Source organism: Anopheles merus, chromosome 2L, assembly GCF_017562075.2.
Source record: "Anopheles merus strain MAF chromosome 2L, AmerM5.1, whole genome shotgun sequence".
NCBI classification, from domain to species: Eukaryota; Metazoa; Arthropoda; class Insecta; order Diptera; family Culicidae; genus Anopheles; species Anopheles merus.
The window spans coordinates 33,456,735-33,480,753 of record NC_054083.1 but is presented as its reverse complement, the minus strand read 5'-3'; the positions used below and the strand labels follow the sequence as shown (position 1 = coordinate 33,480,753).

The window sequence follows — 24,019 nt, the reverse complement described above, 5'->3', positions numbered from 1 at the left end:
GTACCCACCCACCCACACGTACGCATCCGCCTGCCGCCGACCGGTGCCAAGATTGGAAGATTATTGTTCTTCATGCCTCGGGACTGTGCGCGAGTTCTCCGTCGAGTCGTCAAAAGTAGGTGAAAAGGTGATTGACTGAGCCGCATCGAACATAAAGCTTCACGGGCTCGGCGGCAAACCCTCACCATCTCGTTGCCACTGCCTGCCCCACCGTTCGTCCGCAGGAGCGAAAGAGGATTGTCAGGTTTGTCCAGTTAAGCTTTGTTGTGCGCTGTTTACCCGGGGCGGAACTTACCTTTTAGCTGCTGCTTGCCGGGTCCAACCTAGAGATGACATTCTTTTCGTTTCTTTTCAGCTCTTGTGTCTTTGGCCTTTTGTTCGCACATCTGTTCGATAACGGGCCGCGTTCGATGGCGCTTCACGCTTCACGATGAAAGCGCACTCTTCACGGTGACTCTTATCTTAATCTATGCGACGCAATACGCCGCCATTTGCCAGGTTCGCCTGACATGTCGTCCTGTAATCGATTGTGTAATCTACGACAGTTTCGCTGACAGTGGTTTTTACGACCCTGCGAAGCGCATTCAATGTTTAAGTGCATAGGAACAGGGCAGAACAAAAGTTATTGGAACATTGCTTAATAGGTTTTTGTTATCTCAACTTTGGAAAATGTGGTTTTCACTCATGTGCTTGAATATTTTAAGCAGCATTTTTAGGACCTCAGACAATAATATATAGGCACTTCTGCCAGAACTTGTGGTGTGCGGCTCTCTATTCAAGCCTAAAAGGAACATATTTTGAGATGCTTCTTATTTAAAACATTAAAATCTATTGAGCTTTCGGCAGGTGTAATGTTCTGCAATAACTCATCATCGAACGCCATTGTTTTACAGACACATTAATTTAAGTGTTTCATTGACTTGGCTATCCTACATCACAAATAAGTCCCTTGCTGCAGAGATATCATGAATAAATGTAGCATTTTATAACAACATGTTCCTACTTTATTCATTTATCCAAGATGTATCTGCAAATATCTGGTTTTGAATTTGTATATCCTCGTTCGTTGTTTTGACTAACGCCTAAAGGTATGCAGTTTGTTGAACATACATAAAGCCTAAAGATATGCAATTTGTTTACCATACCTTCAACTTCGTAAGCCCATGTAAATATCCACCGTAATTGCTTTAAGCAAAGAATTTAGAAATTGTTGAAATGAATAAGAAAATTTATTTTCATAACTCAAATTCTATCAATTCGAATAGAATGTTTAAGTCATAACGAAGGCACAAAAACAGAAGGCAGAAGAATAACGAAACAGATGGCTAAAGGTGTTGCCAGCTCAATTACACTTCAAGATATTTAAAATGCCGACCAGTCCCGTGGTAAAGTCGTCATTTCGTACGGTCAGTTATCTTCCTTACCATGTATAAACCAATACGTCAAAGCTAAAGAACCCCATTTTTCGTAAATTCAGAGGTAGTTTGTAGTGGCAAATAACCTTAAAATTTAATAATAATTATACTTCTTCTTCTACTTCTTCTATTTGGCGTAACGTCCTACGCGGACATACCGGCCTTTACAGGCTTTCGAGACTGAATCCATTACCACGCAGCCGGATAGTCAAAGTCCTTGCTACGGGGGGACAGTCTATTGTAGGCTTGAACCCGTGGCTAGCATGTTATTGAGTCGTTCGAGAAGACGACTGTACCACGGGACCGCCCCCTAATAATTATTCTTTTACCTTCTTATATTCTTATTATACTTTCTCTGTTAATAAATTAATCCTCTTTTTCCTACACACACCAATCTCTTTGTATGAATATCAAATTTTATTTGCGAGTATGAAGTACAACATCCTTGTAAAGTACTGCTGTAATGCTTACAAATCTACTGTTTGCACAAACACAAACATAAAAAAACACGACACAATGCCCTAATTCTGAACCGATCTGTGTCTGCCGCGCGGGCAGAGTAAGCAAGAAACTAAAATCTCTTTCTTACCGCTTAACGAATATCAGTATTAATTTCCAATCACAGCAATTTTTCACGTGGTTTCGAATCAGTGGGACCTGTCTTAGGAAAGTTTTGACGTCTTAAAACCGGCATACGGTGTTTCAGTTAGCTTTGCAGTTCGAACCAACGAGCCATTGCCATAAGAATGGTGAATTTTAACTGTTGTGTTTTCCCCTTTTCATTTGTTTCCATACTCAAATTAATCCTGTCTCCGGTCTCACGCACCGGTGTCTTCTGTCGCTTGTTAGATTAAGTAGCTAGTAGTTTAATAGTTTAGTACATACAATGTGCATGCATGAGGCTGTTTTTTGGGGCCATTAAAGCCCCCGGCTAAGGGTTGAAGTGTTTCCTGTAGAATTATTTGGATGCAAATACTATCATAAATCAGTAGTTGTGAGGCTGGTCAGCGGTGGGGCCAAACCGATGCCACACGTCTTAACGCTAGAGCTGGCACCTCTCGTTTTCCTGCCCGCGAAACAGTTAAGTATGCGAACCGAAGCACTGTTTCGGAGCACTGGTAATACAAAGCACTAGTAGCTCACTAAGTTTAAAAGGGAATAAATGGAATAAGTTGCGAAATTGTGTGCACGCCTCGCACGCTTCCTAGCGCCGCGCAATGTTTCGTCGGAACTTTTGGTACAGCAGCTCCATCGTGCGGAACTCGGGCTCGTAAATATCGGGCAGCTCCTGGTCGAGCGCATGACAGTACACCATCGTGACGGTTCGCGTGCCGTACAGCTTCTGCTCAAAGTCCATCAGCTGCTTCACGAACGACACGTTCGGGCGGATTTGGGGCCGCTTGTCCTTGATGTGGTTGTACGCGTCCTTCAGGCTCATGCGATGATACTTCATCAGGTAAGCCAGACAGAGCGAGGCCGATCGACTGATTCCAGCGACGCAATGTACCAGCACCACTCCCCCGGCTTTGGACTCCTGTAACGAAGCGGTCAGGCAAACGGTTAGTGTGAAACGCTCAAGAAATGGCCGCTAAAGCGTTTCTGCTTACCTCTTCGATCATGTCCGCTACCTCGTGGAAGTAGCGCTCCAGGTTCGCTTCACGGTTGTCCTTCACGGGAATTCTTAGATAGCGTGTGTCTTCCGCCGGAAGCGGTGTGTCGGTCAGCTCTGTTACGGTGGTAGCGTTGATCACGAAGGTTACGCCGAGCTGCTGCATCATGGCCACCGAAGCAGCACTACCGCCGCAGAGGTACAAGTTCTTAAGCAGCTTGGAGATGCCACTGATTGGTGAAAAACTGTAATCAAATGAAACGAAAACAAAATTATAATTATGTGTAAAAAGAAGAGACTAGCATTTTAGAAAAAAAGACATCAAATAATTTTGCTTTCTTAAGAAAAATAACCACAAAACATGTTTGTTTTTATTTCTTTTATCAAATACATGTATTTACAAATATAGAATAAAAATAAATACAATTTGGTCATCGGTTTGAACTAAATAAAAGAATCAAAATTATTCATTTTAAAATTCATGCCCAACCATATTTGCACCATCCAGCCTAAATGTATGCAATCCGCTTATCTTTGACGAAGCGCAACAGTACAGCGGTCCGTGTTTTTCTTGTCAGATTGTTTACAGCGGTACGAACGAGATGATGACACTGTTTCAATTTGTGTGCAGAATTGTGCATTTTGTTTTGTTGTTTTGATAGTTTAATAAGCCATAAAATATTTTGCATGTGATTTTAATTTTATTACAAAACAAAAAATACTACATATTATTATAATGGAAGTGAGCATCCAATTTTTCATTCAATCATAATGAAAATTGTTCTCAACAAAGGTCAAACCGTCCTAAAGGCATATCTGCAACCTTCCATTCTTTGGCACTATTCCGCAACACAGTTCGAAAAACAAAGCAATTAAATCGCACATTAACCTCACGCGACCCAAATACTGCCAACCACTTGCCCCGATGCAGTCATCCCCATCCTTGACCAGCATCAACCAGCCGCTAGGGTTTCCATGCCAACGCTACTACCAAATGCAAACGATCAACAAAGCGATCGTTCCTGCACATCCGAGGCGAAGAAGAAAGAGCGCTCTTAGATCCTCGCACACTCCATGAATTCACTCCGATCCATAAAGACGTGCCCCAATGCCCCCACCATCCCGGGCCGGCGTTGTTTACTCATCGTTTATGGCACGAAAATAAATCACATCTGCGTGAAAATGCCACACCTCCTGCTTTTCTGCCCGCGCTTTTTCCACCAAAAAGATGTAGAGCGAGAGAGAGAGAGAGAGAGAGAGAGAGAGAGAGAGAGAGAGAGAGATAGGGAGAGGTAAAACGGGAATGGGAAGAGACTGAAGTAGAATGGAATTTTTAGGTCGATGAGTAACAAACCGACCATTCGAAAACCTGCTACACCTTCGCCTGTGGATGGGGTTGGCTTGCGTTTGCATACGTATGGTCGTCACAAGGTTGCCATTTGTACGTCCCTTTTGCACGCATCCACTTCCTAGGGACGATCTTCAAACGGGGGTGCCAACTGGTACTTGGTGTGGTGGTCGTTTCAACATTCCGAAATGCCAAAAGTGAAGCGTGACACGACAGCGCACGCGAACACTCTCAAATCAGGCCGAGACAGCGATAGGGTGGATGGGTGTGTTTTTTTCGGGCAGGAGGAGGGCAGCTTGCGCTGAAAAATCGCCTCACATGATTTGAACTGACGAACTGGCCTGGAAAAAGGCAAACAACGCAATGGCTTGAACACTTGATGCTGCTGAAAAGTTGAAAAATGAATCCTTTTTTTCCCTCCCATTGCACCGCCTTGGCGTTCCCGGTGCCGGTTCCCACTCCCGGTGCCATAATGGCTTGGTAAGTCAATTTCTCACCTTCAACTACACTACTTCGCAGCCAAAAACCGAAAACGCGTGGAACGCTGCCAACTGCAATATTGTAGGTGTGTGTATAAGTCAAGTAGGAGCTGTAATGCACTCTATTTAACCGCCCCCGAGCGGGCGACAATGCACGTCGCCATACATATTCGAGGATCGCTTTGTTGTCTCGAACATATGCCGCTGACTCAATCTCAACCTGTCAGCTGCAGCTAGTCCAATTCGTCTCAGACGGTTGACGGGTGAGCACTTCAGCGGGCCGTGGTACGTGCGGTCGGAACGTGTTTGTTGTTTATCATCCCCGAAAGCCCCGTAACACAAGATTCACATTGGCCGAAGGGTTAAGGTAAGGTGACATTTTGCGCCGCGTTAACCACCGGCTGCGCGTCGTAACGATCAAAAGCAGCCTTTTTGCGATGTTCGCTAGTCTTATTTGATACTTCAAACGGCACACTGGTGGGCACGATTTATGATGCCCATCGCAATGAATAGGATCTGTGCCAAAATGTCTTTTAAAAATTGACAGGACATGAGGTAATTAGCGTCCTTATTGACACTGGCGAAGTAACGCGCATGATAAATATTGCGCCGCACGGAACACTCTGCCATCCGTGATTTATGTCTTGAGCCTTTACGCTACCGAACCTTTTATAGATCCTGTAGTTGCTCTCAAACAATCAACTAAAAGTCTTTCTGTGTTCGTTTAATTGTTCATTTTGTAGATCCCCATTCATTCAACCAAGGAGTTGGTCTTATATGATTTAAGGTACACTCAGCAGATTTATTCTTCAGAAAACTGGTATGAACTAGAAATTCAACTAACCTCCTGCCTAACTCGCTGAAATCCCCTAGTAATTCTTTCTTCTTTAGAACTCTCTGTAATTTCATTTGGTCACAGTATTAACAGATGTTGAGGCCATGCTCGCGATTGTTACTCTTTCAGACTCAATTGAGCAAGTTTTGTTACGGTTTCAGCAGCGTTTCCTTCGCTTAAAACGTATTTGAAGTTTTATTAATTGAATTTTGTCACATTTTTATACTGGTTTAGACAATTCTGGAAGATTTTTACACAAATGTTGAGGCTTTTTACTGATAACTAATAAAAAAGTTTTTTTTGTGTCTAATCACAAATAATCTAAAAATGTGTCTTATTGTTTGCTTTTTATTGATTGGAATTTAGCATTCATTAAACCATTTTGGAAAGCATTAAAGCAAGGGCCGATCTGGTGGTACAGTCGTACGACTTAAGTATGTAGTTTGAATAAAAGTAGAAAAAATCATTTTCCGTTAGTTATTCTAAGAAAAACAAATAATAATTGTAATTCCAACCCAAATTCCAAGTTTGAGCCTTTTTTAACTGATCATGATTTATATACAAATACTAGGCATCAAACAAATCATTCATGCTACTTTACACTTCAAATGCCCATTGTCGTACTTTTTGCCCTTTGAAACCTATCTAGAAACATCTACCGGAAATCAACCTGTGTGACCTACCTGTCAGAGCAAAAATACACAAAATCCCACACGTGTGCCGTCCATCGGAATCTCTATACGATCGCCCTTTTCGGTCGGCACGAGCCAAATCGCTTTTTGTTTTAACATTCCTACCTTCACGCTCTACCGTTCTCGCTCACTCTCTAAGCCACTCTCTCTCTCTCTCTCTCACACACTCTAACTAGTTCATAAATTCCACCATTACATAAATTCGACACCGCAAGCGTAAAATCGCTACTGCTGCCCTGTTTCCTATCGGTCTGGCAAACAGTCCTCAAAATGCCTTTCCGTATACTCGCCCCACGGTAGAGGCGTCTCAGTGGAGTGGGTTTATTTTTACCCAGCGCGTTCCGCGACAATTTGACTTTTACCTTGAATTTGCTCGGCAGGATGGCAGGACGGTGGTGCAACGATACCAATTCCAATCGACAGATGCGCCCATACCAAGGTACGAGCACGGGCGACGGGGGAAGATGAGTAAAAAAGCTTCCCATACCCAACCGCGTAACACTCAACTTGGAATGTGGCTTTAGAGGTTAGCGTGTTTTTGTGCGACTCGATTCTCTTCTGCCCATTCGCTGTTTTCCCGTGTCGGTTTCGGCCGATCATTTCACCGTATCTTTTTCCTTGTTTTTTTCTGTTTACCAGTCTGCAGCGTTTTATCTGTAGGTTGGTTTCTAGTTCTAAGCGACTCTTTGGCTGCCTTTAGCCAGCTCTCATTTGCTGCTTGCTTATTCTTCGGGACACTTTCCTCCGCACCGTTGCATCACTGTCAAGATCAGCCGGTACGCTTGTGATGAGACGAGCAGACAGCCCCAAGACAATATTCAAAACGAACCAGGAACTGCCAACAGACCGTGCATTACTCAACACGGCTCATTTTGGCGCCACCCCGGCACGACCTGTCACTTGCGCCCCCGGGGTGTGACACATCGTTTATGATTTAAATCCATCCCATCGCCCAGGCGGCCGTGAAGGTCAAGAATTTTGCTTCGATCTCGTCCGCCATGCGTTCGTTGACCGTCACGACAAAATCGGCCTATGTGTTTGAAGGATGTTTGACCGTTCTTTTCTCTCACTGCCTTGCACACACACACACACACACTCACACCCATCACACACGCAATTTCCATGTCATGCGCAATGCGGGTGACACATCGAGACAAGATTTCATCACCTTTCTCTTCCTACATTCCTTGTGCCTTGTACGTTAAATTTCTTCCAATTTCACCCCTTAATCAATTCACCGTACTTACGTTCGCATTGGACGATGCAGCGTGGTACCGGCCAGGACTTCGGGCGGATTTTCATTGCGCTCCAGCAGGGCCTGAATTTGATTGCCCGCTTTGCCATCCTCCATCACCTTGGTAACGCCGTCGGCGGCCGGCACCGGAGGCTGACAGCCGCTAACCAGCTCCGCGTGATTCACACTGTTTATGTTTATCTCCTTCATATTGCGCGAATTCAGTGGTAAAACTTGTTCCTTTTATGTGGAATTTGATCACTTTACAATGTTTTTTGCTTGCGTTCACTAGCGTTTAATAGTACGTAGCTAAATAGCTCTTCACAGTTAACGCACACAGCGGAAACGCTACGGGAAACGTTGCGCACTGCTATCACGACACGAAATCAGCAATTAATCGTTTTTAAAACTTCCCACCGTTCTATCTCACAGACGCATAGCGCGTAGCACTTAGTATGCGAATGGTATGCAGGGAGGAAAAGCAGCTTCTACTACGTTCTACTACTTTCAGCAGCTCTCGATTGGTTTGTGTACGACTGGGTTCGAGGGTGGAAATACACTAAACGCGTCTGAATGCCGCAGTGAGTCGTCGTCTCTGATTACCATAAGCAAAACCTATTCGGAAGGCTGATGGGTTGAGGTGGCGAAGGTAGTAGTAGCAGCAGCGGAAAATTCCTCGTAAGAGTGAAACAACACAAAGCTAGCTGCTAGCTGCACGAGCGAGACAGGGGAAAGAGCATGAGAGAGCACGAGTTTCATAAAATAGTATACGAACGCTCTCATTTTCTTTCCGCTCTCCGTTTGTGGATGGTATTGCGATCCTTGTTGCACGCCCTGTTTGTTGTCAGTGATGAGTGGAATGTGGGAGATGGGAAACATCATTTTTCATCATCGTCTGCTGTTTATTCTCACACGTTCGTGCTCTCTAAGCGCGTGTATACCGTGGAGCATGTGAAGGTATTTCACCTGAGAAGGAATTTAAATTATTTACATTTATCTTAAACGTTTGATATTTGATGGTAAGGACAAAGCAAAACTCAACAAACTTGGGAAATTATTTTAATCTATTGAAATAAAAACACGTTTTTGCTGATCAACTTACCCATCATAAAACATAAACCAAACCATTGCTACGAACTTCCCTTTTTTGGAGCTGCAAATAAACGCTTTTTAATTGCCTGTTTTGCGTTCTGTTTCTTTAATTAACAAACGATAAAAATCCACATTCTTCAACGCACATCTTCCCACACATCCCAAGCGGCCCTTTAACCGCCCATTTCAAACGCACACGTCGCCACGTCTCTCTCGCTCTCTCTTCTTTGCTAACGCGAGAGTCAACACGGTGAAAAGCACGTCTCTTATTCTCGCTATCTCTGTCTCTGTCTCTCTCTCTCTCTCTCTCTCTCTCTCTCTCTCTCTCTCTTCACTCAAATCGTCACTGGTATGCGGGAAAACTGTGTACGATGGTACACTATTTTTAAACGCCGGCGCGCGCAAAAGGACGCGCCCGTGAGTGGGACAGGGGGGAAGGGGAAGGCGGTACACAGCCACAGACGATCACTTTGTGGCGTCCCTCAACGATGGGAGCACCGAACGCCAACACGGTTAAGACATCAATATGATCGATTGCTGGTATGGAAAGGGGTAGAGAGGGGGAAGGGGGAGGAAAGGGAAGGATTGTGGAATGCAATGAAAGGTGGATCTAGCACGCAAAAGCGTGAGTGAATCTCGAATCAAACCGCAAGAATGTTTTTTTTACTATACACGAACGGCGGGATGGATGCGCTCGCACCCCAAAAACCAGAAGGTGTCAGAAATTGAGGTTAAAAATGCAACAGTGTGCAATACTGGCTGGCGGACTGTTGCAGCTGTGTTTGTGTGTGTGTGCGTGAGTGGGCTGTGCAAATTCCTTTTCATCGAAGGTTCGGCGTGTTTTGCCCTCTTCATGTGTGCGTCTAAGGTTGATTGAGTGGTTAATGAAGGTAAAGGGGCAATGGGTTTTAAGAACCACATTCTTGCCCGATTGAACACGATCCATCATCACCCACCGTGTGTGAGTGTGTATGTAAGTTCATAATTTCTTTGGAATTCTTCGAGCTGTTTTTTTACGCGATTCAATGTTATAAATATGACCAGAAACATTTTCTTTCTTACAAGGTAAATGGACTTCAGAGCGTTATAAAATTTAACGTTTATATTAACCATAATATCGCCAAGGGAGATCAAATGCTTCTTGACCGGATCGTTATTTCAAGCTTACACATTATGGAATGTTTTTCTTGAACAGTCACCATATTTCAAACGTTATCTTATGTAATAATCATTTTATACTTAACCTCAACATTCAGATTCATACATCAAACTTGTCTGATACCTTATGGTTATTGTAATCTTATGTTTAATTCATGTCTGTGTTCAACTTCAGAAACCATTCGAGCATTGCAATGCACTACACAATATTTTCAAATATCCTTTGAATTTTCCTTGAATTAAACACGTTTTAAGTGCTATAAAAGCCATATACATTACTACTACGACTCAGTTTAAAGACCTTAATTGTTTAGATAATAAGAGCATCTCCCATTTCCAAATCAAGCAACTGATCCTTGCCTTCCAAATTCCATTCAAGTTAGTCGATAAAAGTCAAACTAAGACCTCCCTTTTAAGATTATAAAAATATTCCCCTCCCTAAAGATCACACCACACCGATTCTCAAACAGTTTGCAAACATTTCCAATACCATCCTCTCTCAGTAACACACGCAAGTAATCAAATAAACAAACCGTTTAGTACGATGGACCGTACTTTATTTACTCCACTACATCGGTAAGTTCGGCATCCTACGCTGACCACCGAACGCAACAGCATATTAAAAACAACAACAAAAAAGTACGCAACTGCACACATTCCACGCTGGCAGTTAATTTGTTTTTTCACTTTCTCACCCATGTGCTGCACTTTCGAAACGCAGCAGCACGATGAAAATGAGTTATAGCAAACGCGCTGCGAGGAAAGCAAAACGCAGCTATAAAGTGCGATAGAAAATGCATTAACGTTCGCACAAGCGAAACAGCATATTGGATCGTTTGTGATGTGGTTTTTTGCTGTTTTTCTTCCTCTCTACAAAAGCGAAAGCGAAATGGCAGCGTTTTACCACCCTGCTTTCGCTCTCCGAGACAACTTTATTTGTTTACTTACAGGTTTGTGATTAAATTTATAACATTTTTATACGATCCCGTGATGGTGAAATACTATCAGTGTCAAAGGAAAGCAACAAAAAAAACACACACAGCTTCAGATTCACAGAAACACTTCGATGCGAAATTGTTTTGAGATCAGCAATCAAGAGCCGCTTGAGGTGCAAACAAATGTATTGCCCTTTTGCCAGACGATGAAGCATAAAATGTGGATGTGGAATGCAAGCGAACGCATCTTTGCTGTTTCGTTGTTTGGTTGCGTTTGGTTTATTTTATTCCCTTCCCTTCAATGTGGGAGGTTGTTGATGCAAAAGTGCTGTTTTTCAGTTCAATCTGTTCTTCTTTTATGTCTTGCACGCCCCTCCCAAAATACGATATCAACAATCGTGCCGAGTCAATGAACGGATGAGTTTGTTTGCCATCTGCATCGCAGGCAACTTGGTGTGCGTTGCTGTTTTCGCGTTTTTCTCTGTCAAAAAATTGTGTGGAATGAATGGTGTTCTGCTTTGTCTGTTTTCCATTGTTTTTTGTTTGTATTTTGCACCGTTGAAACCTATATTCACAATAAAAAAACAACACATTGTTAATGTTGTTTGCCTCATGGAAGGATCGTTCGAGAGCCAAACAACAAACCGATTGCCGCTGTCGCTAAACACAATTCTAGGAACTGGCGTTTCTTCCACTTAATCGCACCAATAGTACACCGATTTTATTGCGTCATTTTGGCCCACTGCGAAACTCTCCTCACTTCCATTCACCCCAACATACCGTTTGATCGAGGTTGGATTTGTTTGTGTGGCACAACACGCAACCCCTTTCGGTACCGAGCGTCATCAACCATCGCGCTACGATTTATTCATTAACCTTGATCTAACCAGATCGGAAGAGTTTGTGATGCGGTTTTAGCGCCTATTTTCTACACACTTTATTTGTACACACCAACGTTCCCGTTCCTGCCCTCCTTCTCCCCGTGAAATATTTTGTTTGTTTTAAAAAAAGATTGTCTAACCGGCCGCCACCCTCACGGAAAGTGACATCCGTGGTACGAAAATAAAATGCCCTCCCCGCTCTGGGCTGGTGGGTTGTGAGTGTTAGGGGGTAGTTTCAATCTTGTTCCTGTGTCGCTTTCCTCTCCCTTTCACGCTTCCTCACACGGAATGAGCTAGAATAAACGTTCCCACTGGCGGCTACCGGCTAACGTGGCCCCACACACCCAATGAGACACACCATCCACACCACACAAAAGCGAAGAGCGTTGGTTAGGAGGTGAAGCAGTTGGTACTGCAAATAAGGGTAGTTAGCAGATTTAAATAATACCTTGCTATATTTAGTGTCCTGTCACAAATGAATGGTAGCTTACCGGTTTACATAATCGAACCTCGAACTCGTAAAATGTGTATTTAAAAAAACAGACACAACCTGCGAGAGTTGAGACGTGAAATTTCACACCCTGATAGATTTGCGACTTCAGATGGGTTTAAAAAAAACTGGGCAATGGTTTTGCTTTCGCGTCCTGATTGACGGTTGAGTGCTTAAATCTTTCAAAACGCTCCCCCATCGGAACGGACTGGCGCGTACGCTCGTACGACTTGTCAAGCAACAGACGCTGATTTAGGCCTGATTGGGGGCGAGTTGGCTTAAGATCACACAACAACGCCCGATAACGATCGTGAGCCCGAAGCGTGTCTTGAACTCTGACATCACACTGACATTCGTCTAGGTGATCGCGCCGCTGTGGCACGCTTACAGCAGATGATCGGTGCAGCTACACCAATCTACTCAAACAGCTGTTCCTTAGGATTGGTACCAAGCAAGGAACCTTTTTCAGTCATTTAAATGCAACTGTAACTTGCTACATGCACAACCGAACGTTCTGCCATCCGTAGACGCATTCTTCGCGAGGCATCATAAACTTTAGGGTAGCAAAAATATTTTGACTTTATCTCCCCGGTGGCATTCATAACACTGCCTACGCACCCTCTTACCTTTCCTAGACTCTTCCTCGGTTCCCTCCCGGGTTCTATCGTTCGATCAGCTTCCCAGCCCATAAGCTAGAACAGGTTCCCTGTTTTCCCGACTCCCTCGCTGGATGGAATTTTAATGTGAAGAAATGCGCGCGACGATCAAAATAGCTCGCCGAACAGATTGTAGACGCAACAGCAGCAACAGCAGCAGCAACCGCCGCCGCCGCCGCAACAACGCTCCTTCCCGGGCTCGCTTCGGACCGTTTGACCGTTACGTACCGTTTGCGGTGTGCATACCGTAGCTACGCAGTTGGAAAACAAATGAGGAAATCTTTCTTACCAAACTCATCTCGCCGCCGCCACCGACTTATGAAATGCAAACGCCTCCCGCATGCTGTCTGCCGTCGGCTTGGTGCGCCTCACGGGCATGTTGTTGGGGAGAATAAAATATCACCTTGCGAAAACGCTCAGACCGATTCACCTTTTTGAAAATATTTTTATTAACCCGCTCGGGTGGTTTCTCTCGCCCCTTTGGTTGTCCTTAGTCGCGAGTGGCTGGTTCAGGAAGAGACGTCGTTTGTTTATGAACACTACACTTCATGCGTTTAGCTTGTAGACAGTTCAGCTTAATCGCTTAGTTTGTACATCATCAAACAGAAACTATGAAGATAAATGGGCATCAAATTTAAATCCTGTAATATTATTTTCCTGAGCTTCAAAAGTTATGCTAATGTTTTATCTTCTAGTCCTAGTAGGATTTATAAAACTATAATAATTAGTGTAGAATAAATAATTGAATTCTTTCAGCAATTATAAATTATTCTTGTTATCTTGTTTGTTTATTATTTAAAAATTTAACTCGAATTAATAGCTAATGCACTGATGACTAATTGAATAAAAATCGATAACTTTATGTATTCTTCTATTAACTTCTATTAACAGGCTTTTCAGATTTATTCAGTACCACGCAACAGTCAGCGCTTACTACGAGGGGACGATCCATATGAGAATTGAAAGCAAATTGCCAGCTGTGCTAGGCGAATGCCAAATTTTTATTTAAATTAATACATCATAGAACTAAAATTTTGGCAACGTTTTGTAAAAATGTAAGTCATAATAAATAAAATATATAATAAATTCATAAATAAATAAAAAATATATTTTAATTTATTATTTTGTTCTCCAACAAGGTTTTTATTACAGAAAATATAAATTTGAACACAAGATCTTTTCATGTAACGAAATGTTATTTTACTAAAAATAAAATACACACAATATTTCTCTAGTAAACTACGCCGCTCGCTGCAAATCGTTGATGCGTTTCGATGGAGCAGCCTGGCCCCTCGTAAACTTGATGCGGAATGTGCCCCACAACCATGCGCGCACATGTGTGCGGATGCTTGCCTGCCTGCCCCGAAACGATGCTATAAAAAATCGTCAATTCAATTCGTTTCAACACCTCCCACTCTCCTTCCCACAGCCGTTTTGCTCGCGCCACGACGCGAATGTGTGTGAATCACTGGGCGTCTCCATGGGTTCGGCTCAAATTTTTATGAATGAACAAACCCGAAACCCAATAAAACACTCGCTTTCGACAGGCTTGCTGACGGATGTGCTGATATGCATAAAGTTTAATACGTCTTTTCATTCCCACACAGCCAAATATTTTCGCCATAAATACATAGTTTTCCTACCAAATTCGAACCACACTCATATCTCATCCACTTTGCCAACCGCTTCATAAGTTGGTGCGGGGCGAGTTTGTTCCACTCAGCAACATCAGCAAAGCTGTCAACGATTCGCTAGCTCCCGCAACAACCAACCAAAATCCACCATTACAGACCCATAAATTAGAAACGGGACCCATGCACACCACATGTGTGTGTGTGTGTGGTTATTAGTTTTGTTTACATCACGGCTAACCCTCGGCAGGCCAAAGCACTTTCGCTGCTTTCGGTCAGGGTGGCGCTAGCACGGTTATAAATTACTGTCTCCACCGGTTCAGGAATGTGCTTCCACCCACCGTGAGATGGGATTGTTTACGCGTGGTGGATACTCCAGCACACGAACATGTCAGGAAGGACAAAACCAAACGGAGAGAGGATACCAGGGACACCTTTTTCTCCTTCAACCTGTTGCTACCGAACGTGCGAACAAGCGTGGCAACAAACTCACCGGTACCCAGCCTTGGCAAACCTTCGCATTGTGAGTGTCAATTAATCTAGATGAAATGGAAGACGAATGGTGTTTTTCATGGCAAGTCTGATGGCCAAGTTTGATGGCCTGCCCGCGTTACGTATTTGTTTTTTGGGGGTGTTTTCTTACCCAGATTCTGCCGTCCCGGCTTTGGAAGAGGGGGAGGGGTGAAAGTTTGAAAGTCGGAAAAGAGAAGAAGGAGATGGATCTGTTTATGAGACCGCATTCTTGAGCGCTCATGTCATGGGTGTTGATGTCGTGCAATACTAAACCGGTTTTGAAATTAGTCGCATTATCTCGTGAAGAGTTTCTAAGCATATAAACAAGTAAACTAAATTAAATTAATAATCGTTTTCAACCTGATAAAAATTATTTAAAATTACCGATCTTCATAACAACATACAGTCCATCCTTGACCATGAACAGGTTGTTCACCGTCAAAATGAATGTAATAAAATTAAATCCTCCATTTAAGCGAATAATTTATCTTCAACCCCACCCATCCCCAGGCACATCACTGGCCTTGTACAGTTGCATTCCAATTGGTGGCACTGTTCACCGAATTAAATGCTCATAAATTGCGTTCTGCCACGAGCACTAAAAGAAGGAAGCCGGTTACACGCTTTTACGCACTTTCATTCATCCTTGACATCGTTCTCGTGGCGAAAGCAAAGCCCCATACCCCCCTACTCACTCACGCTTTCTCCGCTATGTTGGGTGAATGTGGTCTCGAGTCAGTGCTGTTTTCGTGGTTCACCCTTTGAGTTGTTTTTTTTTTTTAAATTCTCAACCACTTCTTGTTTGTGTGTCGCCACAGATTAGAGGCGCAATAATTTGCGCCCGCGGAACCACCGAAGCGTGAACCAGAAAATTTCCGCTGAAAAACACTAATCGGGTGGTAAGAATGTTTGTTTGTTGTACCGATGACTTCCGTCTCGGTTGTGATGCGTGTGGTGGTGGTGGCGCGATAGGCAAATTATGCTTTCACTTCGCTTACTGCTCTATTTATGACTTCTTGTGTCTTCTTTTTTTGTATCAATTTAGCTCTCGTATATGAACGGCTTTTGTTATTCTTTCCCTCTATTCTAAAGCCATGTGTGAAAACATTACACATCCTGCCGGCATACCATTGAAAGACATGCTCTAGAAAGACCAAAACTCCTTCGCAGCATGTGCTTCCTATGGATGATATATTAGGAACGCTACCGATTGTTCTATTCTTGGCTCATAACGCAAGTAACTCATTCAAGCGCTTCAAGCGTCCCACGGTGTAAGTACCCCCCGCTCCCGGCACGTTACCATCAACGAAAACCCACAGCCGACCAACGGTGTCGAACCAAACAAAGATCATTTTGTGCAAAAAAGAAACAAGACGCACGCCTCCAACGCTACCGCTTGCGCCAACCATTCGCATATGAGTCAGCTAAACGCGCGCACACAAACACACACGGTTGATCAAATGAAACTGACCAATCTCAGTAGCAGCACACCCACACCGACAAGCACCGAACGTCCGGTCCATTTTGCCACAAAGGCGCGTTTGCTTCCACCTCTCACGAACAAATTCAAATGCGAACCAGATGTATTTGTTTCGATGATCGTTCGGACGTCTCGATCGCTCTGTCGTCATCGGTTTCGCACACCGCCCTTACCGGCATGGGCCGTTTGGGTGTGCGGGATGAATCGGTTTGTTTACCGCGTTGCGTCTTCATCGCGACGGAACCGCGGATGGTAAACAACAATCGAACTACAACGGTCACCGTTGCGCGTTTTGATTCCCCAGCCCTCGCCGATTGGTGTGGGACGTCGATGATGTTTGGTTCATGTTCGGTGTGTTGCGTAATAAATATGAAGTTTTGTAGTTTATTTGGAGCCTTTCGTCATCGCGAAGAATGTGGGGGAATAGCAAAACACAATAAACATCAAACTTTGATGGTAAACATGAACCTTCTAATGTGATACATAAAATGATGGTTTGGTTTATTTTCGGACGTGTGTGATACTAGTTTGATTTATGAATGAATATTCATTTATATTCTTTTTCATTTAATTCTAAAAAAATATTTGTTTTGCCCTTTGCGGGAACAAAAGACATTTCTTGGAATTTTGAAGTGCACTTGAAGTAAAGCAGAACAACAACAAGGCTAGTTTGAAAATTAAGATCAATGAGGCCTTCTTAGAGATAATTGAAAAGGAGGTTTGTGCATTGGAATGAAATTTTGCCTGAAAAGTATGAATATTTACAGCCAATTTGATGGCTTAAACAATAAAGCTAAAATTTCTTCAAAACAGGGCATGTAACGAACGATCACAAATTAAGGCACTATCATATAAACAAAAAGTCATAAAACAAACATAACAAGTCAACAATGGTCAAATATTCTAAAATCTAACAAGGTTTTAAATACTTCTAGTATCGTCTAAGGTTTCGAAAAACTTAATGGTTTAGTATAAATTCATTTTAAATTGTTTTGTTGAATTTTAGTTTTACATACTAGCTAATTCAATTGAACAATGGCAACTAATGCTGTCTGAATACATTTTTTAAATTCTCATTAAGCTAACTATTCCGTATTATACATACTTATAGAACAGGAATATCTGATAAGAAGAAAATCATGTTTTTAAATTCAACCCTACTCTAACTCTTACACGAAATCAGCATTTTAAAAATGTGAAGATCAATCCCAGGTAGCGAAAGAACAAATTACTGATAACGAAAGAACACGCCTTTTAATCGTTTTGATTATTTAATTATTTGTGTACTATCTCTTATAAATCCTGTATTTCTTAAAGAAAAACATAATTTATAGTCATATAATATTTAATCGTTTTCAAAATGATATGACGAACCCTGCTTAAAAATCAACTTTTATTGCATACAACCAATACAGCACACAACAATTTACTCACAATATTGCAGACAAGCTTCTCCACAAGTTTCCCAGCATGCACGTTGAGTACCAATAATCGAAATATCTGGTTTTGGTTCATATTATAAACAATTTATTATACTTTATTGAAATACATTATAAAACACAGGTAAGCTTTGCTCGGCAAACGTGCTTCGTTATCGATCTGCACCGTCCTAGACACATACACTTAAGCCCATTTGCAATGCCCTTCCCAAACAGTGGAGTTTCCAGCCAGATACCGGCCGCATTTTAGTACATCTATTACATCCTAATATGGTTCATCTTGGCTCACGATTTGCAACAGCTCACAGCTCCTTCCCCCCTCCTCTCCTACATCTCATCCTCCATGCTCACTTTGTTCGTGTACGCCAGGCTTTCGATCGCTTTCGGTTGCTGCTTTTCCTGCTCCCGCCGTTCCTGCGCCTCAATCGACCACGGTTGCAGCTCGCCCGAAACACCGAACCAGTAGATAACGCACCCAACCAGATAGATGCCGGCAGCGATGTAGAATACCGTCTTCCACTCCTCGTCGCTCTTGTTCGACGTAATGTAGCCGGTGATGATGGGACTCACGATACCGGGGATCGTTGCAAACGTGTTCGAGATGCCCATCAGCACGCCCGCACTCTTCGGGGACAGATCGAGATGGTTCACCGCAAATCCGGACCACGCAAATGCACCCAGCCCAACGGCAATGGTAATGCAGGTGATCGTTGGTCCCGGCTCGAGGATGAACGCACCGACGATCATGAACACCGTTTGGGCTAGGAAGGCGCCACAGTTGAAGTAGCGACGGACTTGCGTAGTGGTGAGGTAGCCCTTCACCTGACACCAATCGGCAAGGTAACCGGACACGAACAGGAGGATGCCCATCACCAGATACGGTACGGCCGAGACGAAGCCTGTCTTCTCCAGCTCAAAGTGCATGGCATCTGGAATACATTGGAAGAGTTCTTAATCCATCGCAAATCCCAGTCAATAACACTGGATTCCTACCTTTCAAAAACGTTGGCAGCTGGGTGAGCAGCGTGTAAAAGCCCCAGTTCTCCGAGAAGTGCGACACAACCAATGCCCATACGGCCACCGACGTCAGGATGCCCTTCCACGGATGCTTGATCTTCTGCTGCTCGCCCTCGGTACGTCCCAGCGACTCCAGTATGAACTCCTTCTCCCGCTGGCTGATCCACTTGTCCACCTCGGGCGATGTCTTGACGAAGAACATCCATGCCACGAACCAGATGCATCCAATCACACCAAACACGTAGAACACACTCTCCCAGCCCCAGGCATTGGCGAGAATTCCGCTCATCGGCATCGCTACGACCGTGCCCGCGTAGTTGCCGGCGAACGCAATCGACGCCATACGGGACCGTTCGGTCGGTGGGGCCCACCGTGACCACACGGCATGAATGCACGGGAAGGTCACACCCTCAAAGATGCCTTCCACAATGCGCACCGCCAGCAGGACGGCCACTCCCGCCTTGGCGGCCAGCGGTGTCAACAGCGTCAGGACGGCAGTCGTACCAATGCCAACTCCAAACACCTGTCGTACAAAAATGTTCAGCGCCATCAGTAGAATGTTTTTAATTAGTTTCGTGCTGTCCACACGAAAACAAACTTCTTGAGACGCTTGCGCCATAAAAAATACTTACATAATTACCCCCGAATCGGTTCGAGATGAAGCCACCCAGGAAGGGCGTCAGGATGTAGCCGTAAAAGAACGAGCTCAGCACGTAACCTTGCAGGCTGGAGCTCCAATCAAAGTATTGCTCCTGCAATTGCAAAACGGGGACCGAAGGTTAGATAAAAGCGACAGGCACGCACGTCGTTTGTCCTTTGCCTCGTGCACGCCGTAGGACGACGAGACGAGACCGTGCGCGCAATCGTTACGGCAAAGGACAATAAAGAAAAGTTTCTCCTCTTCAGCTTGGTTTCGTGGGGATGATGCTTACGTATCCGACGGTGCCGTTTTCGTAGTGTACGGTCCGGTTCTCCGTCATCGCAACGATGGCTACGCTCAGGTTGACCCGCAGCGAGTAGACGTTGAAGAAGCCCAGGAACGCCATAAACACCACAATGTAGCGCCGTCGCTTCCAAAACATCCACAACGGAGCGTCGATGCCATCGCTGTGGTAGAGTAAAGTAAAGCAATAAAAAGGGAATGATGATCGGTGGGTACGGAATGGTCGGAGTGTTTTAGGATTGAAGGGTTGATGAATAACCATCTTCAGCTAGGAATTCCGGACTGAGTAAAAATAGAAGTGCACCAATGGATGAACTTCACACTCATAAATCTCAATGCAAGTGTACATCGTTTGCGGTGGTGAGTCAAGTTTGTTTTGCGGATTTGCTTTAAGAGGATAGATTTGAAATCATTTGAGCGTACTGATTGAGATATAATAGGTTTAATGCAGGTTATTAAAACCGGTAGGTGGAATTTAAATGAAACATTTGAATGAATGAATAAATAACTTAAGTACACAAGAAGAAAAAACTTAAGTTTGAGTTTTCGAAAATACAAGATAAAACTTTGAATTATATTCCTTTTTTGATATATATTTTTTAACAACGTCATAGTAATTATCATTGTATTTATTAATAACCTTTTATACCAAATTCGATGTTAACAGAAGTTTAAAAACATAGTATTACATTTAACAGAGCGTGTTATAATCTGTACATATAAGTATAATCATGAATATAAACATAACAATGGTACAAAATAATGGATTTAAAACTCGTTATTAAACAATATATTCTTTTGTATCATAAATTGAACAAATCAAATTATCAACTTTTCAATGTTTTCTTATGTGTTCTCGGCAAATATTTCAATGGAAATTCAATGGAATTTACTACCAGCAAACTGACACACAGGTCATTACAGTTTGCTAAACACATCTTAAGAATACAAATTGTGCATCGAATTTTGTTTTATTATTCAACCCCATTCTTTGCGATCCGAATCAAATTCCCCGTTGCTCCATGAGGCTTGGGTCCATGGCGTGCATAAAATGCAAACTTCTCTCCAAATGGCAGCCCGGTGTAGTTGCGATCTATTTGCAACTCATTACCCAGCATGAAGGTGCACTTATCGTGCAACTGAAGCGAAAGCAAATGTCCCCCCACCCCCACCGACCCTACCCTCTCCATCATGATACGACTGCTTCACCAGCCCACCAGGAGACCCTGGCACATGTCACATTGACAGCCCACATTGATTGAGATGACGCAGAATGGAATAAAAAAAAAGTAAATAATCTGAAAAGTATTATCAACAAATCAAATGCGAGCGATGCGGGAGGGAGTACTTGAAGGAAAACGTTTGATAAAAGGTTTCCTACTACATTCGCACATAAGCTTATCGGGAGAGATACCACGCGCCAGGTAGTAATCTCGGGTAATCCTTTACACACTGCCTATCGCTTATAATGGAGTGAAATTTTCATTGCCAATTCAAGCGAAACTGCTGCTCATAATTTATAAAGTTGATTGGTTTGTTGACAAGCTTTAAGCTGCTTAAATGTATCAATCCCCGCGCTATCTCGTTTCGATGGAGAGGGGCGCATGTTATCGCTGAAACGGAAGTAACATTGAATTATGATAAGCTATTTATATGATAGAAGGGTCTACCAGTTGTAGCATATTTGATTTGGGAAAGCATTACATTAAAAGTAATCTTAAATTTTAATATGATTGACAATTTTAGGTAATTTTGATATCAAGCACGTAAAACTCGTAAATTCGAAAAAGTACTTCTTTAATGCACTCAAAAATAAAAAATTGATTCCTGAAGTTCGTTTGTTTGGTATAAATCACAATTGAATGAGATTCATCCAGCAAATGGAATCTCCCGTGGGAGTATTGAACAACACAACCATCAAATCATAAGATAGCATCGCTCCACTACATCTACATCAACCGAAACATCTCAATGTAGCAAATGTTTAACTACCCAAAATCACTTCCCACTTAGCGACCCAATCACCCAGCTACCTCCCGTACCAACCGTACACAAATTAATTGACAAACACAACAGATGCCCGCGAAAGCGCAAACACCCACCAAGATTAGCTAACTCAATCAGCAGCAATTTTCTTCCAGGCACGTTTTCCTCCCCCTTCGCGTCTTACACCACCCTGCAAAGAGCGCTCCCCTACCTTGTCTTTTTATCGTTACGCTTGCATTCAAAAGCCCTTTAATTCCCAGCAACCCAGCAACGACAGCGCGTTTTTATTGCGTCGACCTTCAGACCATCTCACCGCGGGACGATGCAACGCACGGCGGTTGCTATGGTTGCGACAGCGCACGGCTGCTGATGACCCTGTGCATCTTCACCTCCACGCAACGAGGTAATCCTCTTCAAAGCTTGAACTTGACCCACTGAAACGCCACGACGCGTGGCCCGTAGCATCGAAGCGATCAGGCAGGGCAACAAAACGATCAATTGGGATTGATGAGGGAATAGAATGAAATCGAAAGTGGTTCTACCCTTCTAACGGTATCCGTTCACGTATGGTGTAAGATGTGGGAGGGGCAAGCAGAAACCGAACGACCTTAGGTAACTGCAAAATCTCCCACTCCAGATGGAATGGCGGAAGCTGGCTAGCTGAAAGCGCCAAGCCTTTGCATGCGTTTGTCTGACATTCCAACAGGTTCCTGCCCCGGTTCGGAGCATTCCTTTCACTTTCAAGTTACCAAGCGACCCGTTAAGCTCCGTAAGCGGAGTACGTTGGAGCTTTATTTTCCCCTACGGGAGGGTCTTTGGACACTTTCTTTGGACAGTAAAACGAAGGGACATGATGAAGATGGTCTTAGGATGTGCGGTTTGGACTTACTCGACTTTACTGTCTGGCTTTGTCTCCATGATGTCCTTAAGATTGTCACCAGAGGGAACCTCTATTGTCACCTCAGGATTGCTGTCTACTAAGTAATTTATGCTTTCCGCACCACTTGGACACTGGTAACAGCAATCTTCGGGATCTTCTGCTTCAATGAGTTTAATCACATGCGAAAATACTTTTACAGCTTACTACACTAACACACTAATTCCTTCCAGCTGTGTGGCTGTGGCCGCTCGGAACACGACCCCAACTGTTCACCTCTGGGTACGGACTGGTAACCATGCACACATGCACACACACACCCGGTCCGGGACACGGTCCAGTTTCTTCGCGAACGAAACAATCACAAACAACGAACCAACAAAAAAATGGGGGTGCAAACACACGAACCAACACGCCAATGCAGAACTGGTTTACCCCACCTCCGATGCGTGTGTGTTTGTGAGTGTTTTGCGAAAGTTGGATTAAGCACACCCTACCCCACACGAGGTGCTGTCTGGTCGCTGCGCTCCCCGATCGGGTTGGTTTGGCAGTCCGGTACGTTCGAGCACGCCTGAGAATAACGCACCCGTTCCAGTTGACCACGTCCCAGCAACTGACGGCGATGGAGCCGCACACCGAGCGATTGAGCCGCGAGGCCGCGCGCACTATATCGGACGGTTCGGCCCCGGTTCGGTACGCGCTGTGCGCCGTGTTTCGCATCGGTGAATTGTAGGTGTCATTATCATCAAATTGAAGCGCCCACTCCCAGCCCATCTCCCTCAGCTACTTCAGAACAACTGCTTCGGTTGTGCTTTTGCGGGAGCAGTTTTGCCATACGTTTGCCTGCCGTTCCCTCCTCTCGAAACCGAACGCGGTTCGGCTTATCGTGTTTCATCAGTTGCTCTCTTGAGATTGCTCCTGCTTCTCCCTTCTTCTTCGCACAGTATGTGCATGGGATGACAATCGTAAATGGAGATATCTTCGTCACGATAGGATCGTTGGATAGGACCTTCTTCTCTTCATACGCCGACGACGTCGGGCGATGAAGATTACAGCCGTATCACACACGCTCATAATTCGCATACTTCCCCATCTTCCCCCGTGTGAGTGTGTATACAACTAACGTCCGGCACTGTAAGATACGACCAAGAGCCATGGGAGTACCCGATTATTGACGAGACGCAACGAGTAGCGTTCAAAATTAATACCTCACGCCCCATGGCAAACACATCTCGGTTACTATTAGCAACCGTGGTATGCGGAGCCACCTTTTTGAGTCGGTTTCATTTCCACACGAGCAACTCTACAG

General features: G+C 43.9%; 2 protein-coding genes and 1 long non-coding RNA gene across 3 annotated transcripts; 1 reads left to right on the top strand and 2 right to left on the bottom strand.

The window, feature by feature from the left end:
• Nucleotides 1-1,811: 1,811 nt before the first annotated feature.
• On the bottom strand, nt 1,812-8,212 carry LOC121593146 (dual specificity protein phosphatase 18). The gene is made up of 3 exons (XM_041915246.1): nt 7,626-8,212; nt 3,023-3,269; nt 1,812-2,949 (listed from the first exon to the last, which is right to left on the bottom strand). Exons 1-3 carry the CDS (start codon nt 7,820-7,822, stop codon nt 2,620-2,622), a joined length of 774 nt encoding a protein of 257 aa, XP_041771180.1. The 5' UTR covers nt 7,823-8,212; the 3' UTR covers nt 1,812-2,619.
• Nucleotides 8,213-9,009: 797 nt separating this feature from the next.
• LOC121593147 lies at nt 9,010-14,993 on the top strand. Its single transcript, XR_006004736.1, has 3 exons — nt 9,010-9,677; nt 13,716-13,879; nt 13,964-14,993. It is a non-coding gene; the product is annotated as an uncharacterized LOC121593147 (long non-coding RNA).
• Nucleotides 14,994-17,958: 2,965 nt separating this feature from the next.
• LOC121593526 (sialin) lies at nt 17,959-23,453 on the bottom strand. Its single transcript, XM_041915949.1, has 5 exons — nt 22,723-23,453; nt 19,837-20,011; nt 19,537-19,656; nt 18,881-19,427; nt 17,959-18,816 (listed from the first exon to the last, which is right to left on the bottom strand). Exons 1-5 carry the CDS (start codon nt 22,749-22,751, stop codon nt 18,215-18,217), a joined length of 1,473 nt encoding a protein of 490 aa, XP_041771883.1. The 5' UTR covers nt 22,752-23,453; the 3' UTR covers nt 17,959-18,214.
• Nucleotides 23,454-24,019: the final 566 nt, after the last annotated feature.